Source organism: Bombina bombina, chromosome 2, assembly GCF_027579735.1.
Source record: "Bombina bombina isolate aBomBom1 chromosome 2, aBomBom1.pri, whole genome shotgun sequence".
Taxonomy (NCBI): Eukaryota; Metazoa; Chordata; class Amphibia; order Anura; family Bombinatoridae; genus Bombina; species Bombina bombina.
The window spans coordinates 754,232,867-754,248,988 of record NC_069500.1 but is presented as its reverse complement, the minus strand read 5'-3'; the positions used below and the strand labels follow the sequence as shown (position 1 = coordinate 754,248,988).

The window sequence follows — 16,122 nt, the reverse complement described above, 5'->3', positions numbered from 1 at the left end:
ATAATTCCTATTTAAAACTAAATACTTACCTATAAAATAAACCCTAAGCTAGCTACAATATAACTAATAGTTACATTGTATCTATCTTAGGGTTTATTTTTATTTTACAGGCATGTTTGCATTTATTTTAACTAGGTAGAATAGTTACTAAATAGTTATTAACTATTTAATAACTACCTAGTTAAAATAAATACAAAAGTATCTGTAAAATAAAACCTAACCTAAGTTACAATTACACATTACACTACCATTGGAAGGAAGAGGATGCTCCGCGTCGGATGTCTTGAAGATGGACCCGCTCCGCGCCGGATGGATGAAGATAGAAGATGCTGTCTGAATGAAGACTTCTGCCTGTCTGGAGAACTACTTTGCCCGGCTTGGATGAAGACTTCTCCCGGCTTCGTTGAGGACTTCGGCCCAGTTGGGTGAAGATGTCTCCTGGTAAGGTGATCTTCAAGGGGTTAGTGTTAGGTTTTTTTAAGGGGGTATTGGGTGGGTTTTAGAGTAGGGTTGGTTGTGAGGGTGGTGGGTTTTAATGTTGGGGGGGAGATTTGTACTTTTTTTTACAGGTAAAAGAGCTGATTACTTTGGGGCAATGCCCCGCAAAAGGCCCTTTTAAGGGCTATTTGTAATTTAGTGTAGGGTAGGGTTTTTTTATTTTGGGGGGGCTTTTTTTATTTTGTTATGGGGGATTAGATTAGGTGTAATTAGTTTAAAATTCTTGTAATTTGTTTATTATTTTCTGTAATTTAGTGTTTTGGTTTTTTTGTACTTTAGATAATTTTATTTAATTGTATTTAATTGTATTTAATTTATTTAATTATAGTGTAGTGTTAGGTGTAATTGTAACTTAGGTTAGGTTTTATTTTACAAATACTTTTGTATTTATTTTAACTAGGTAGATATTAAGTAGTTAATAACTATTTAATAACTATTCTACCTAGTTAAAATAAATACAAACTTGCCTGTAAAATAAAAATAAACCCTAAGATAGATACAATGTAACTATTAGTTATATTGTAGCTAGCTTAGGATTTATTTTATAGGTAAGTATTTAGTTTTAAATAGGAATTATTTAGGTAATAATAGTAATTTTATTTAGATTTATTTAAATTATATTTAAGTTAGGGGGGTGTTAGGGTTAGACTTAGATGCTGGAGATATCTTTTCTTCAAGAACGGAGAGAGTCCAACAAAATTTTGATAAAGGACTGAATACCGGACCCCATGACTCAATCAGAAAAATCTTAAAAATGTGGGCTACCCCAAGAATGATCCGGTTAGTTTCACCTCCTCCTGGCGCTGTGATGACACTGGAACGCTCATTGTGATGTGCCTCTATCCCTGTTGAGGAAAATTGTGAACTAATGTGTCGCCGCAGGAAAGTTATTACACAGCGTCAAGGTGATCGACTGTCACTAACAGTGCAAAAATGCTGAGCCCAAAGTGCGAAAGTGCTCCCATACGCTGATGAGACTGGAGCACAAATTATGTAGAGATAATAAATATAACCCTACATCTTAGGCTGGTAACCTTCACACTGAGTAAGCCAGTAACTAACTGATCACACACACTGGCTTCCAAAATGTAGGCATTTGCTATTGAAGAGAAGCCGGTGACCAATGCAGTGCAAATTATAGCGCATTGTTATCCCTATACATACTAGGCAACTAGCCTGTGGAATGGAACGAAGTAAAGAGCTAAAGAGAGCGTACCCCTGCTGTTCCAGCAGACAGCTCCATAACAAACCGGTAATGAAAAATACAGAAGATCAGTGCCCTGTAACCAACAGGTGAGGACAAGCTGAGGGAGTAAATGTTTGTTAGTGTACAGAGGGAGGCCAGGAAACTTCCCTGCTATATTTCAAGGCTGCTGATGGAATAAACTATACTCTGAGATTGATAAGCAGGTTAGCTGTAACTCCCTAAAACCTCTCTTCAAGGAACTATCCATTGAGGGTTTCCATAATATGAAATCCTGCAGAGCACCTCCATCTTTGCCTACCTCGTAGACGAGGCAAAGAACTACTGGGAGGGAAGGAGAAGTAGGAGGGATAATTGAATGCTTTGGTGGGGTGTCTTTGCCTCCTCCTGGTGGCCAGGTGATGTATTTTCCATCTGTAAGAATAGGATTTTGTGGACTCTCACTACCATTAGAAAGAAATCCACAATTTCAGACTAAAATTAAAAGAAAGGGGGTCAAAATAAATATGGAAAATGATTGCAGCAAATAATGTGTTAATCTTTTATAATAATGTTCTGACTGCTGATAAGTTAATCTATTGGAAGACCACAGAAAAATGTATGTACAAGGTGTCGACTGTCCCTTTTACATGGGGGTATTCAAAACTTATAAAAGTCCATTGTTTGAATTAAATACAAATCAAATTGAATTTTGATAAGAACAATATAAGTTGTATTATTTCCAATTATTGCTTCAGTAAATCTCTATCATTTTACGCCTTGTATTTTCAGATAACATTGCAAAAATTTAAATTGCAAGAAAGATCTGTGAGTTCTGTGTGGGATAAAGTTGGAATATGAATTTGAAATGTATTTTTCATTTGGCATTTTCAACAACACAATTATACTTTAAATTGAGGGTCTGTACCTTTGAAATTGGGGAAGTAGGTGGCTAAGTCAGAGCTGATGATCTTCTCAGCCAGCAGATCGGTCTTATTAAGGAAGAGAATGATGGCAGTGCTCACAAACCAGGGCAGTACCAAGATACTTCTGAACAGGGCCAGACTTTCCCACATGCGGTTCTGTGTCAAAGGTAGAAAGCAGATCAGATACAGTTTAATTTATCTGCGTATTCCAACAAGGCACAAAGTGATTTAATGGCTAAAAAAACCTAATGTAATGATAATGTCAGACAGTCAATGTGTCTTACAAGCAAAAATAAGAAACAACATTTTTCTGTCAAATAATTTAGTAAAGCTAGCATAGGTCACATTAAGGAAATCACAGCTAGATTACGAGTTTTGCGTTATGAGTGAAAAAGCATTGTTATGCTTTATAACGCTGCTTTTTTCCTAATGCCGCTATTACAAGTCTTGTCAGAATAGGTGTACCGCACACCTTTTTGTCGGTCACGCAACATCAGTACCGCACTTTTAAAATGGGACTTCCATAGCGCCAGTATTACGAGTTTGCCTGGTAGGCCAAAAAGTGAGCGGTACACCCTATACTGACAAGATCCGTACTGCCATCTAAAGTCAGTAGTTATGAGTTTTACATTACAAAGCTGTACCATAAAACTCATAACTAAAGTGTTAAAAAGTTCACTAACACCCATAAAATACCTATTAACCCCTAAACCGAGGCCCTCCTGCATCGCAAACACTAAAATAAATTTATTAACCCCTAATCTGCCGCTCCGGACATCGCCACCACTATTAAAATGTATTAACCCCTATTCCGTCCGCCCACACCGTTGCTATAATAAACCTATTAACCACTAAACTGCAAGCCCCCACAACAAAATATAGTAAATTAAACTATTAACCCCTAAACTTCTTTAAAAAAAATACAAACACCCGACAGTAAAACTCACCACCCACACAACCAAACCCCCCAAATAAAAACCTATCTAAATAAACCTAAGCTAACCATTGCCCTGAAAACGGCATTTGGATGGGCATTGCCCTTAAATGGGCATTTAGCTCTTTTACGGTGCCCAAACCCTAAGCTAAAAATAAAACCCATCCAATAAACCCTTAAAAAATCCTAACACTAAGCCCCGACGATCCACTTACAGTTTTCGAAGACTGGACATCCATCCTCATCCAGGCGGCAGAAGTCTTCATCCAAGCGGGCAGAAGTCCTTATCGAAGCCGAGAGAAGTCTTCATCCAAGCAGGCAGAAGTCTTCATCCAAGCGGGCAGAAGTCTTCATCCAGACGGCATCTTCTATCTTCATCCATCCGGCGTGGAGCGGGTCCATCTTCAAGACATCCGGCGCAGAGCATCCTCTTCTTCCGATCGTCGCTAGAAAATGAAGTTCACTTTAAGTGACATCATTCAAGATGGCGTCCCTTACATTCTGATTGGCTGATAGAATTCTATCAGCCAATAGGAATTAAAGTGGAAAAATCCTATTGGCTGTTGCAATCAGCCAATAGGATTGAGCTTTCATCCTATTGGCTGATCCAATTAGCCAATAGGATTGAGCTTGCATTCTATTGGCTGATTGGAATAGCCAATAGAATGCAAGCTCAATCTAGGATGAAAGCTCAATCCTATTGGCTGATTGCAACAGCCAATAGGATTTTTTCCACTTTAATTCCACTTTAATTCCTATTGGCTGATAGAATTCTATCAGCCAATCGGAATGTAAGAGAACACCATCTTGGATGACGTCACTTAAAGTGAACTTCATTTTCCAGTGACGATCGGAAGAAGAGGATGCTCCGCGCCGGATGTCTTGAAGATCGACCCACTCTGCGCCGAATGGATGAAGAACGAAGATGCCGTCTGGATGAAGACTTCTGTCCACTTGGATGGAGACTTCTGCCCGCTTGGATGAAGACTTCTGCCCCCTTGGATGAAGACTTCTGTCCGCTTGGATGAGGACTTCTGCCCGCTTGGATGAGGACTTCTGCCCGCTTGGATGAGGATGGATGTCCAGTCTTCGAAAACTGTAAGTGGATAGTCGGGGGTTAGTGTTAGGTTTCTTTAAGGGTTTATTGGGTGGGTTTTATTTTTAGCTTAGGGTTTGGGCACCGTAAAATAGATAAATGCCCTTTTAAGGGCAATGCCCATCCAAATGCCCTTTTCAGGGCAATGGTTAGCTTAGGTTTATTTAGATATCATTTTATTTGGGGGGTTTGGTTGTGTGGGTGGTGGGTTTTACTGTTGGGGGGTGTTTGTATTATTTTTTTTTTACAGGTAAAAGAGCGGATTTCTTTGGGGCAATGCCCCACAAAAGGCCCCTTTAAGGGCCATTGGCAGTTTAGTGTAGGCTAGGTTTTTTTTAATTTTGGGGGGCTTTTTATTTTGATAGGGCTATTAGATTAGGAGTAATTCGTTTTTAATTTTGATCATTTCTTTTTTTATTTTGTGTACTTTAGTGTTTATTTTTTTTGTAATTTAGAATTGTATTTTATTAATTTAATTTAATTTATTGTAATGTTAGGTTTAGTGTAAGGCAGGTTATGTTTTATTTTACAATACAGGTACGTTTGTATTTATTTTAAATAGGTAGCTAGTAAATAGTTAATAACTATTTAATAACTAGTCTACCTAGTTAAAATAAATACAAACTTACCTGTGAAATAAAAATAAAACCTAAGATAGATCCAATATAACTATTAGTTATTTTGTAGCTAGCTTAGGTTTTATTTTATAGGTAAGTATTTAGTTTTAAATAGGAATTATTTAGGTAATAGTTGTAAGGTTTATTTAGATTTATTTTAATTATATTTAGTTAGGGGTGTTATGCTAAGGGTTACGTTAGGGTTAGGGATTAATATATTTATGTAGTGTTAGTGATGTGAGAGGCCAGAGGTTTAGGGGTTAATAACTTTAGTATAGTGGTGGTGATGTTGGGGGCGGCAGATTAGGGGTTAATAACTGTAATGTAGGTGGCGGGATGTTAGGGTCAGCAGATTATGAGTTAATAAATTTATGTAGGTGGCGGTGATGTTGGGGGCGGCAAGATTAGGGGTTAATAACATTATGTAGGTGGCGGTGATGTTGGGGCGGCAGATTAGGGGTTAATAACTGTAGGGGTGGCAGATTAGGGGTGTTTAGATGTGTTTTTTTTTTGTTAGGTTTAAACATAACTTTTTCTTTCCCCATAGACATCGATGGGGCTGCGTTACGGAGCTTTTGATTCCGTGATCACAGGTGTTAGGCTTGTTTTTTGCCTGCTCTCCCCATTGATGTCTATGGGGAAATCGTGCACAAGCACGTCATAGCAGCGCTTATATTTGGGTGAAGTATGGAGCTCAACAACACCATATCACCTGCACAAGCCTGCTTTTTTTAAAACTTGTAATAGCCGTGCTATAGGGAGGTGAAATACCGCCGCTTTTGTGGTGGTCGTTAATTTCCCTATAGCGCTCAAAACTCAGCTGTCAGTAAGTAGAATTTCACTTTCTATACATCTATCCTGTTAACAGTTTTTACTTAGGAAGCAGTGGCGGCTGGTCACTTTTGAAGATGGGGGAGCACTAGCCCCGCCCCTCAGATGGCTCCGCCCATTATATATATATATATATATATATATATACTGGGTATAAGAGTCCTGTCACTGGGGCAGCCGCAGTATAAGGATATATATATATATATATATATATATACACACACATATATATATACACACATATATATATATATATATATATATATATATATATATACATATACATATATACACATATATATATATATATATACATATATACACATATATATATATATATATATATACACACACATATATATATATATATATATATATATACACATATATATATACACATATATACATAGTCTGACAACTGTGGCCGAAAAAGTGTCTTAAATGTCAGTTATCCCACTGTGGTTACATTTACTTGATTTTTTTGTGATGCTCACACACACTCACAGAGCCACACACACACAGCCATTAGCCACACACTCACACAGGCAGTAGCCACACACACACTCACACAGTCAGTAGCCACACACACACAGTCAGTAACCACACACACACCCACACAGTCTGTAGCCACACACACACACAGCCAGTAGCCACACAGCCACACACACCTCTCACACACAGCAAACCAACATTTGGTTAGCAGCAGCCATCCCAATATTCTGTCACGCTCAAGCAGACAGCCAGGCTGAAATACACTGCCTGTCAGGAACTCAGGATTTGTGAGGAGAAACATAATAAAAACAAACTGCAACAGGGGGGAGGCTTAAGATCGTCAGCCCAAAGCAAACATCTCACACGCTGTACTCCGTGTTGAAAACTCTGCCCCCCCCCCCCCCTGTACAGACAGCACCTAGCTAGCAGCTGAAGAGTCCTGTAACTAACTGAGCTACATTTAATAAAGTCAAGTTATAGCTATACAGGAGAAACAGAGCTGTGACTCTTGCACCTCCCCAAGTTAGATATTTAATTTTCCTCAGACAATCCCCTGTCCCCCACAACTGCCGATACGGCCCTTGCATTTCTTCTATGTGAAACTTTAAAGTCTTTAACTTTTATTAACATTAACAGTACACTTTACACCATAATTTAACAATTTACACTAAGAAAGCTGCACTAACCACTGACTGCACAGGCTCCTATGCAGCAATAAGGTGTACTGGAGAGAACGGTGCTGGCCGGGTGACACTGAAGTGCTGCGCCTTCCCCTTGTGCATGATGCTGAGTCAATCTAGCACTGCACTCCTGCTTTGCTGCCTGCTTCCAGCTCTGGAGAGATCGGACAGGATAGGAGCGACCTGGTGAGCTACACACCCTGTAAAGTGAGCGATGAGCTGTGCTGACTAGGCTTTTGGCGGGCTGAGGGCTCAGATGCGCAGCCTTAATTGACACACGTTAGAGGGAACGTTGCTCGTAACATCTTGTTATTGTCCCTCCCCACTCTCTGACATATCCGTGCAGCCTATCAGGGCACAGGCTGAACTTGTCAGAACAAGTCCCTCCCCACTCTCGCACAGTTCAGCCTGTGCGATAAGGCATGTATACAGAACTGGTTTGATGCCTGCAGTGAACAATATAGACATCACTGACAGGCATGATAGGGCTCTAACCGCACGTGCGATAAGGGGAAAAAAACCACCCATAATTTTTTTTTAATTTTTTTTTATTATATTAAAAAAAACATCAGAATTTGATATTTGGGGGATAAAAATAAAATATAATTTTTTCAATAGGGGGATATTGTAAAAATGATATTTTATTCAATATTTTTTTTTTCCTCTCAGCATCACAGGGGGGCACGTGCGAGTGTGCACACATGGAGGAGCCTCCACTGTTAGGAAGTAGAGATCTAGATGAAGGTTTGTAGGTTCATGAATCACTTCTTTACAGAAAGGCTGGTTGAGTCAAAATTATTGTTTAAAAAGATAATCTCATTATTACCCATTCTCCAGTTTTGCATAACCAACACAGTTATATTAATATACTTTTTACCTCTGTGATTACCTTTTATATAAGCCTCTGCAGACTGCCCCCTTATCTCAGTGCTTTTTACAAGCCAGCATCAATGCTGACTCCTGCATATCTCTAAGGAAGTGAGCAAAATGTTATCTATACGGCACACATGAAATAGCACTGTCTGGCTGTAAAAAACTAATAAAAATGCACTGAGATAAGAGGCGGCCTTGCAAGAACTTAGAAACAGGCAGAGAACTAAAGATTATAAAGTATATTAATATATCAAATTGGTTGTGCAAAGCTCGGGAATGGATAGTAAAGGCGTTATCTATCTTTTTTAAACAATATAAAAATCAAGTAGACTGTCCCTTTAAGTTTGCACTTTATAGGAAATATATGCAGACTTGATGGGTCTATGATTCTGAAACTGTCCTTTTACCTGGAAAAGTTTTCCTATATTTTTTATTATAAGAAACTGTAAGTTAAAGAGACACTGAACCCAAATATTTTCTTCTGTGATTCAGATAGAGCATGCAATTTTAAGCAACTTTCTAATTTACTCCTATTATCAATTTTTCTTCGTTCTGTTGGTATCTTTATTTGAAAAGGCAGGAATGTAAGCTTATCTGGACCATTTTTGGTACAGCAACCTGGATAGCGCTTGCTGATTGGTAGCTGCATTTAGCCACCAATCAGAAAGCGCTACTCGGGTGCTGAAGCAAAGATGGGCTGGCTCGTAAGCTTACATTCCTGCTTTTAAGATACCAAGAGAACGAAGAAAAATTGATAATAGGAGTAAATTAGAAAGTTGCTTAAAATTGCATGGTCTTTTTTTTTTTAATATCTTATTTTATACCAATAATGCAAAATAAACAATGGTAAGAATTAATTAACAGGAAAAAAAAGAAAAAACTATTAGAATGAAAAATATTACACCACTTTCGCAAGTTATATCAGTTAAAAATTAATCCTGAGATTTTTTCCCTTACACTTTACTAAGTGCATTGTTGGGAATTTTATAAATATAGTCTAATATCAACAAAAACTAGTGACTTACATTATAAATGTACTTCCAACTTGTAATATGCGAGCTAACCCACAAGTTTTAAAAGTTTACTTCTGACGTTGTTTGCGCGCAAGAGAAAGCACTAAATAGCGCACCACTTGTAATCTGGCCCCCAGTATACAGGTGCCATACCGCTTATGCATTTCACAATAAAGCTTGATAACATCACATGAAACATGTAAGGGGAATAGCGCTTGTGCACAGAATATTTTTTTCTATATAAGATATGAAGCAATTTAGAAGGAAGTAGAGGATCTACTTTATATAATTACTAGTCCTAAAGCCCGTTCACAAGGGACATTTTTTGCAATACAGCGGTCCCACCCCTTGCGCTCTCTCCCTTCCCCTCTCTTTTGTTCTCTCTCTCTCTCCTCCCTCTCTTTTGCTCTATCTCTCCCCCTCTCTTTTGAGCTTTCTCTCTTCCCCCTCTCTTTTGAGCTCTCTCCCCCCTCTCTTTTGCGCTCTCTCTCTCTTTCCCCCTCTCTTTTGTTCTCTCTCTCTCTCTCCCCCCTCTCTTTTGCTCTCTCCCCCCCTCTCTTTTGAGCTCTCTCTCTCCCCCCTCTCTTTTCCTCTCTCTCTCTCTCTCTCCCCCCCTCTCTTTTGAGTTCTCTTTCTCCCCCCTCTCTTTTGCGCTCTCTCTCTCCCCCTCTCTTTTGTGCTCTCTCTCTCTCCCCCTCTCTTTTGAGCTTTCTCTCTCCCCCTCTCTTTTGCGCTCTCTCTCCCCATCTCTTTTGTGCTCTCTCCCCCCCATCTATTTTGTGCTCTCTCCCCCCTCTCTTTTGCGCTCTCTCTCCCCCCTCTCTTTTGCACTCTCTCACCCCCCTCTCTTTTGCGCTCTCTCTCCCCCTCTCTCTCCCCTCTCTTTTGCGCTCTCTCCCCCCCATCTCATTTGCGCTCTCTCCCCCCATCTCTTTTGTGCTCTCTCTCTCTCCCCATCTCTTTTGCGCTCTCTCCCCCCCCTCTCTCCCCCCCCATCTCTTTTGCGATCTCTCTCCCCATCTCTTTTGCGCTCTCTCCCCCCCATCTCTTTTGTGCTCTCCCCCCCCCCATCTCTTTTGCGCTCTCTCCCCCCCATCTCTTTTGTGCTCTCTCCCCCCATCTCTTTTGCGCTCTCTCCCCCCATCTCTTTTGCGCTCTCTCCCCCATCTCTTTTGCGCTCTCTCCCCCCTCTCTCTCCCCTCTCTTTTGCACTCTCCCCCCTCTCTTTTGTGCTCTCTCTCCCCCTCTCTTTTGCGCTCTCTCTCCCCCTCTCTTCTGCGCTCTCTCTCCCCATCTCTTTTGCGCTCTCTCCCCCCCCCTCTCTCTCCCCTCTCTTTTGCACTCTCCCCCCTCTCTTTTGTGCTCTCTCTCCCCCCCCTTTCTTTTGCGCTCTCTCTCCCCCTCTCTTTTGCGCTCGCTCTCCCCCCTCTCTTTTGCGCTCTCTCTCCCCCTCTCTTTTGCACTCTCTCTCCCCCCTCTCTTTTGCGCTCTCTCACCCCCCTCTCTTTTGCACTCTCTCTCTCCCCTCTCTTTTGCACTCTCTCTCCCCCCTCTCTTTTGCGCTCTCTCACCCCCTCTCTTTTGCACTCTCTCTCTCCCCCTCTCTTTTGCTGTCTCTCTCCCCCCTCTCTTTTGCTGTCTCTCCCCCCCTCTCTTTTGCTGTCTCTCTCTCCCCCCTCTATTTTGCTGTCTCTCTCTCCCCTCTCTTTTGCTGTCTCTCTCCACCTCTCTCTCTCCCCCTCTCTCCACCTCTCTCTCTCCTCTCTATCCCTCTCTCTCATCTATCGTGCGACCGACCACGCCCCCGCTCACGCCCGGTCATGCCTACTTCTGCCGCAGATCGCCGCTCACGCCCGGTCATGCCTACTTCTGCCGCAGATCGTCAGCTAGGGACTCAAAGGCCAGGTGTGTTTGTCCTCGTGCTGTCTCTACTGCATGACAGCTTCGGACAAACACACTTGGCCTTTATTATATAGGATAAATCGATAAAGATTATAGAATATATATATATATACACTTCACAGAAGAGATAAGCACAGTCTTACGGTATAACCACAGCCGCCAGGGTGCACTTCCTAATGTTGTAAACAGTCCTCTTGAAAAAAGGCACTCACTGGTCTTTAGCACAATATCCAAAATCTTTAATTCATCTTGAAAAACATCACACACCAAACATATGTTTGGTATGTGATGTTTTTCAAGATGAATTAAAGATTTTAAATATTGTGCTAAAGACCAGTGAGTGCCTTTTTTCAAAGAGGACTATATATATATATATATATATATATATATATATATATATATATATATATATATATATATATATACACACACACACACAGTATCTCACAAAAGTAAGTACACCCCTCACATTTTTGTAAATATTTTATTATATCTTTTCATGTGACAACACTGAAGAAATGACACTTTGCTACAATGTAAAGCAGTGAGTGTACAGCCTGTATAACAGTGTAAATTTGCCGTCCCCTCAAAAATTGGGCCCAATTAGTCATTTTCCCTCCCCAGTGTCAGGTGACTCGTTAGTGTTACAAGGTCTCAGGTGTGAATGGGGAGCAGGTGTGTTAAATTTGGTGTTATCGCTCTCACACTCTCTTATACTGGTCACTGGAAGTTCAACATGGCACCTCATAACAAAAAACTCTCTCAGGATCTGAAAAAAAGAATTGTTGCTCTACATAAGGATGGCCTAGGCTACAAGAAGATTGCCAAGACCCTGAAACTGAGCTTTAGCACGGTGGGCAAGACCATACAGCGGTTTCACAAGACAGGTTCCACTCAGAACAGGCCTCGCCATGGTCGACCAAAGAAGTTGAGTGCACGTGCTCAGCATCATATCCAGAGGTTGACTTTGGGAAATAGATGTATGAGTGCTGCCAGCATTGCTGCAGAGGTTGAATGGGTGGAGGGTCAGCCTGTCAGTGCTCAGACCATACGCCTCACACTGCATCAAATTGGTCTGCATGGCTGTCGTCCCAGAAGGAAGCCTCTTCTAAAGATGATGCACAAGAAAACTCGCAAATAGTTTGCTGAAGACAAGCAGACTAAGGACATGGATTACTAGAACCATGTCCTGTGGTCCGATGAGACTAAGATAAACTTATGGTTCAGATGGTGTCAAGCGTGTGTCTCAGCAACCAGGTGAGGAATACAAAGACAAGTGTGTCTTGCCTACAGTCAAGCATGTTGGTGGGAGTGTCATGGTCTGGCCCTGCATGAGTGCTGCCGACACTGGGGAGTTACAGTTCATTGAGGGAACCATGAATGCCAACATGTACTGTAACATAGTGAAACAAAGCTTTATAACCTCCCTTCGGAGACTGGGCTGCAGGGCACTATTCCAACATGATAACAACTCCAAACACCCCTCCAAGACTACTGCTGCTTTGCTAAAGAAGCTGAGGGTAAAGGTGATGGACTGGCCAGACCTAAACCGTATTGAGCACCTGTGGGGCATCCTCAAATGGAAGGTGGGGGAGCACAAGGTCTCTAACATCCTCCAGCATTGTGATGTCATCATAGAGGAGTGGAAGAGAACTCCAGTGGCAACCTGTGAAGCTCTGGTGAACTCCATGCCCAAGAGGGTTAAGGCAGTGCTGGAAAATAATGGTGTCCACCCAAAATATTGACACTTTGGGCCCAATTTGGACAATTCCACTTAGGGTGTACTCACTTTTGTTGCCAATGGTTTAGACATTAATGGCTGTGTGTTGAGTTATTTTGAGGGGACAGCAAATTTACATTGTTATGCAGGTTGTACACTCACTACTTTACATTGTAGCAAAGTGTCATTTCTTCAGTGTTGTCACATGAAAAGATATAATAAAATATTTACAAAAATGTGAGGGGTGTACTTACTTTTGTGAGATACTGTATACAGGTATATATATATATATATATATATATATATATATATGTATCACAAATTCACCTTCCGTATTATTACAGTTAAAAGGACAGTAAAGTCATAATTAGACAGCATACAATTTTAAATAAATTTTCAATTCACTTCTATTATTTAATTTGCTTCCTTCTCTTGTTATCCTTTGCTGAAAGGTTTATCTTGGTGACTGCATATATATACAGATTGTCATTGGCTCACCCATGTGTTTAGTTAGAAACCAGTAGTGCATTACTGTTCCTTCAACAAATGATACTAAGAGAATGAAAAAAAATTGATAATAGAAGTAAACTGGAAAGTTGTTTAAAATTGTATGTTCTACCTAAATCATGAAACAACATTTTTGGGTTTCATGTCCCTTTAAGATTATAAGGAGGAAAGAGAAGACTTGTGCAGGATAATTATTAGGGTTTTTTTAATTTCTAGTTACTTAATTTAGATTAGTTACTCCTGGAGTATGAAAGCCCTACAGTAATGTAGACACAGGAAATAGTTAACAGCGCCAGTGAAACATCCAAGCTCACTATTCTAGATCACCTAACAGGATCAGTGAGGAAGAAATACAATTAAGGGTTGAATAGGAGAACCAACAGGCTAAAGTATGGAGCCAGGCAATATAAAACAGGTAGTATAAAACAAGCAGTGATATAATCAGGGCCTTTTTCAAGACATCTTCAAAAAGACCCTCTATTGGGCCGAAACGCGTCGACTGTAACAGACTCTGTGGCTCAAGATCCTTATCTTTCTGATGCAGTTTATTAATACAGCTTTTTGGTGAGCATATCTTCATTAGGGTTTACATATCTAGGTTTTACACATTTTTGTTTTTCTAGGTAATCCCAAAGCAGGATTATATTGTAATCTCTTATTTTCATGTGTACACGTTATTTGTATTTTTATAACTTTTTTCTTTTTTCAACTTTTCTCGTGACAACAGATATTCTTTTTGGGACAATATTTCCACATTTGAGGATCACCTCTACATATAAAACTTTAACAGATTAGTCATATTCTGACTTTTTTCAGTTAAGTTTTTGCACAGCACATTTTCATATTTCACATTTTTCTCTCTATCCCCAGTGGGATGTGCTCTACAGTTCTATGGTTTTTATTTGGTTTACGTAATAAATGTATAACTTTTATGTATTTGCTTATTCTTAATCTGCCAGATTTTTTTTTTATATGATTATAGCACTGCTTGTTTTATATTCCCTGTTTTATATTGCCTATTTTCATTTTTTATATTGCCTGTTGGTGCTGCTATTTAACCTTTAATTGTATTTCTTCCCTACAGTAATGTAAATTTAGCCTCATGGTTGTGTGGCTGTACAATGAAGCAGCACTGATTGTCCTAAAGTATACATGGTCATTATGTGTTGTAAATGGGGAGAGGTGCAGTGCCCAGGGCAATTTTTAACATCCTGTATGAGATGGAGTGTGGTTTACTGGAAAGACCACACAGTAAAAGTGGCTGGTATGTTCAATCCCCTTGAATCTTCTTTTTAATGCAATTCATTGCTGTGAGGCAGCATATAAGTAGAGTTCTCTACCTGCTGATGACGCCCATAACCACAGAGTAGAGCCTACAGTTCTTATGTAATCCCTACTGGTCATGTATTCAGTATGGAATCATTTGTGTAATGCACTATATCTGAACAGAAGGTGATTTTCCAGACTTGGCAGAATTAAAAAAGGCATCTGCACTGAATCAAAGGCTACTCCTTTCTGCCACACTTCACTCATGTGCTCTTCAAGATAAGCTCTGTGATGACCAGAAAAAGAAGGGGTTACAACATGGAGGTGTAGTATTCATGGAAAGTGGATATTCTACCCTAGGGTTCTATACATATTCAACAGCCTTTAAGCTAGTATTTTACATAAAACAAGTAATCTGACTTAAAGGGACAGTCAACACTAAAATTGTTTTTGTTTAAAAAGTTAGATAATGCCTTTACTACCCATTCCCCAGCGTTGCACAACCAACATTGTTATATTAATATATAATCCAACAGATTCCGCAGCGCTAACCTCTAAATTTCTGCCTGCTTTTTTATTATCTTTTCACAACAGTAGACTGCTAGTTCACACGGGCCATATAGATAGCATTGTGCTCACGCCCGTGGGTTCTGCACAACACCGCACTAATTGGGTAAAATGCACGTCAATAGATAATAAATAAAAAGTCATGTGATCAGGGGACTGTCAAAAGAGGCTTAGATGCAAGGTTATCACAGAGGTTAAAAGTGTATTAATATAACCGTGTTGGCTGTGCAAAACTGGGGAATGAGTAATAATGGGATTATCTATTTAATTAAACAATAACAATTTTTGAGTTGACTGTCCCTTTGAATGCTTTTTAAACTGTGAATTGCTCACATCCTTATCATTTTCCTCCAGTTGTTGATCGTATTCACTGAGAGATGCCAAATAAATTAGAGCTTTCAGGTTCTCAAATGCATGGATCCATTTTCTGCGTTCTGACTTCTGGCCTCCCACATCCACAATTCTAGAGCAAAGATAGGGAGATTTAGCAATATCACTAGACAACAAAAGAGGTGGAGTAAAGATGGTAAAACTGATGTAAGATAGCAGGGAACAACAGCATGTAAGATACAAAACTATTTATCAAGAACAAAAGAGCAAGCTTTAGCGATGGCCACAAAGCACAGTGAGAAGCGTGAAAAAAAGAGAGTATACAGTAGGAATATCCAACCTGGGGAACACAATATTGCCCTCCATTATCTGAGCATGGGATGACGTTTTACTTTAGTGATATTCAATTTCAAGAGGCAAATATGTTCTGTTAGAGATGTAGGAGACATACAATTAGAGTAATTCCTAGAAATACAGTATATAGTTCTGAATCTGTTTAATAAAAGGGGAACATTAGCAGGTATTTTCCAAAGTCAAAATAAAGAATATATACATATATATATATATAGAGAGAGAAATGAGCTCATCAAACCTCCAAATAGGAAAACAAAAGCAACGTGGCCCCTCATGTGTAAAGGTTGGACACTCCTGATATAAAGGGTGGCATATGACACAGATTCTGTATGA

General features: G+C 39.9%; 1 protein-coding gene across 2 annotated transcripts in view; it reads right to left on the bottom strand.

The window, feature by feature from the left end:
* The window catches only part of LOC128649529 (guanine nucleotide-binding protein subunit alpha-15), a 146,092-nt gene that overhangs the window by 9,431 nt on the left and 120,539 nt on the right, over positions 1-16,122 (bottom strand). For both annotated transcript variants that reach the window (XM_053702864.1, XM_053702863.1), the window contains exons 5-6: positions 15,439-15,568; positions 2,610-2,763 (exon numbers count right to left, since the gene is read on the bottom strand). In XM_053702864.1, the coding sequence (XP_053558839.1) occupies positions 2,610-2,763; positions 15,439-15,568 (284 nt within the window). The remainder of the gene's footprint in view (positions 1-2,609; positions 2,764-15,438; positions 15,569-16,122) is intronic.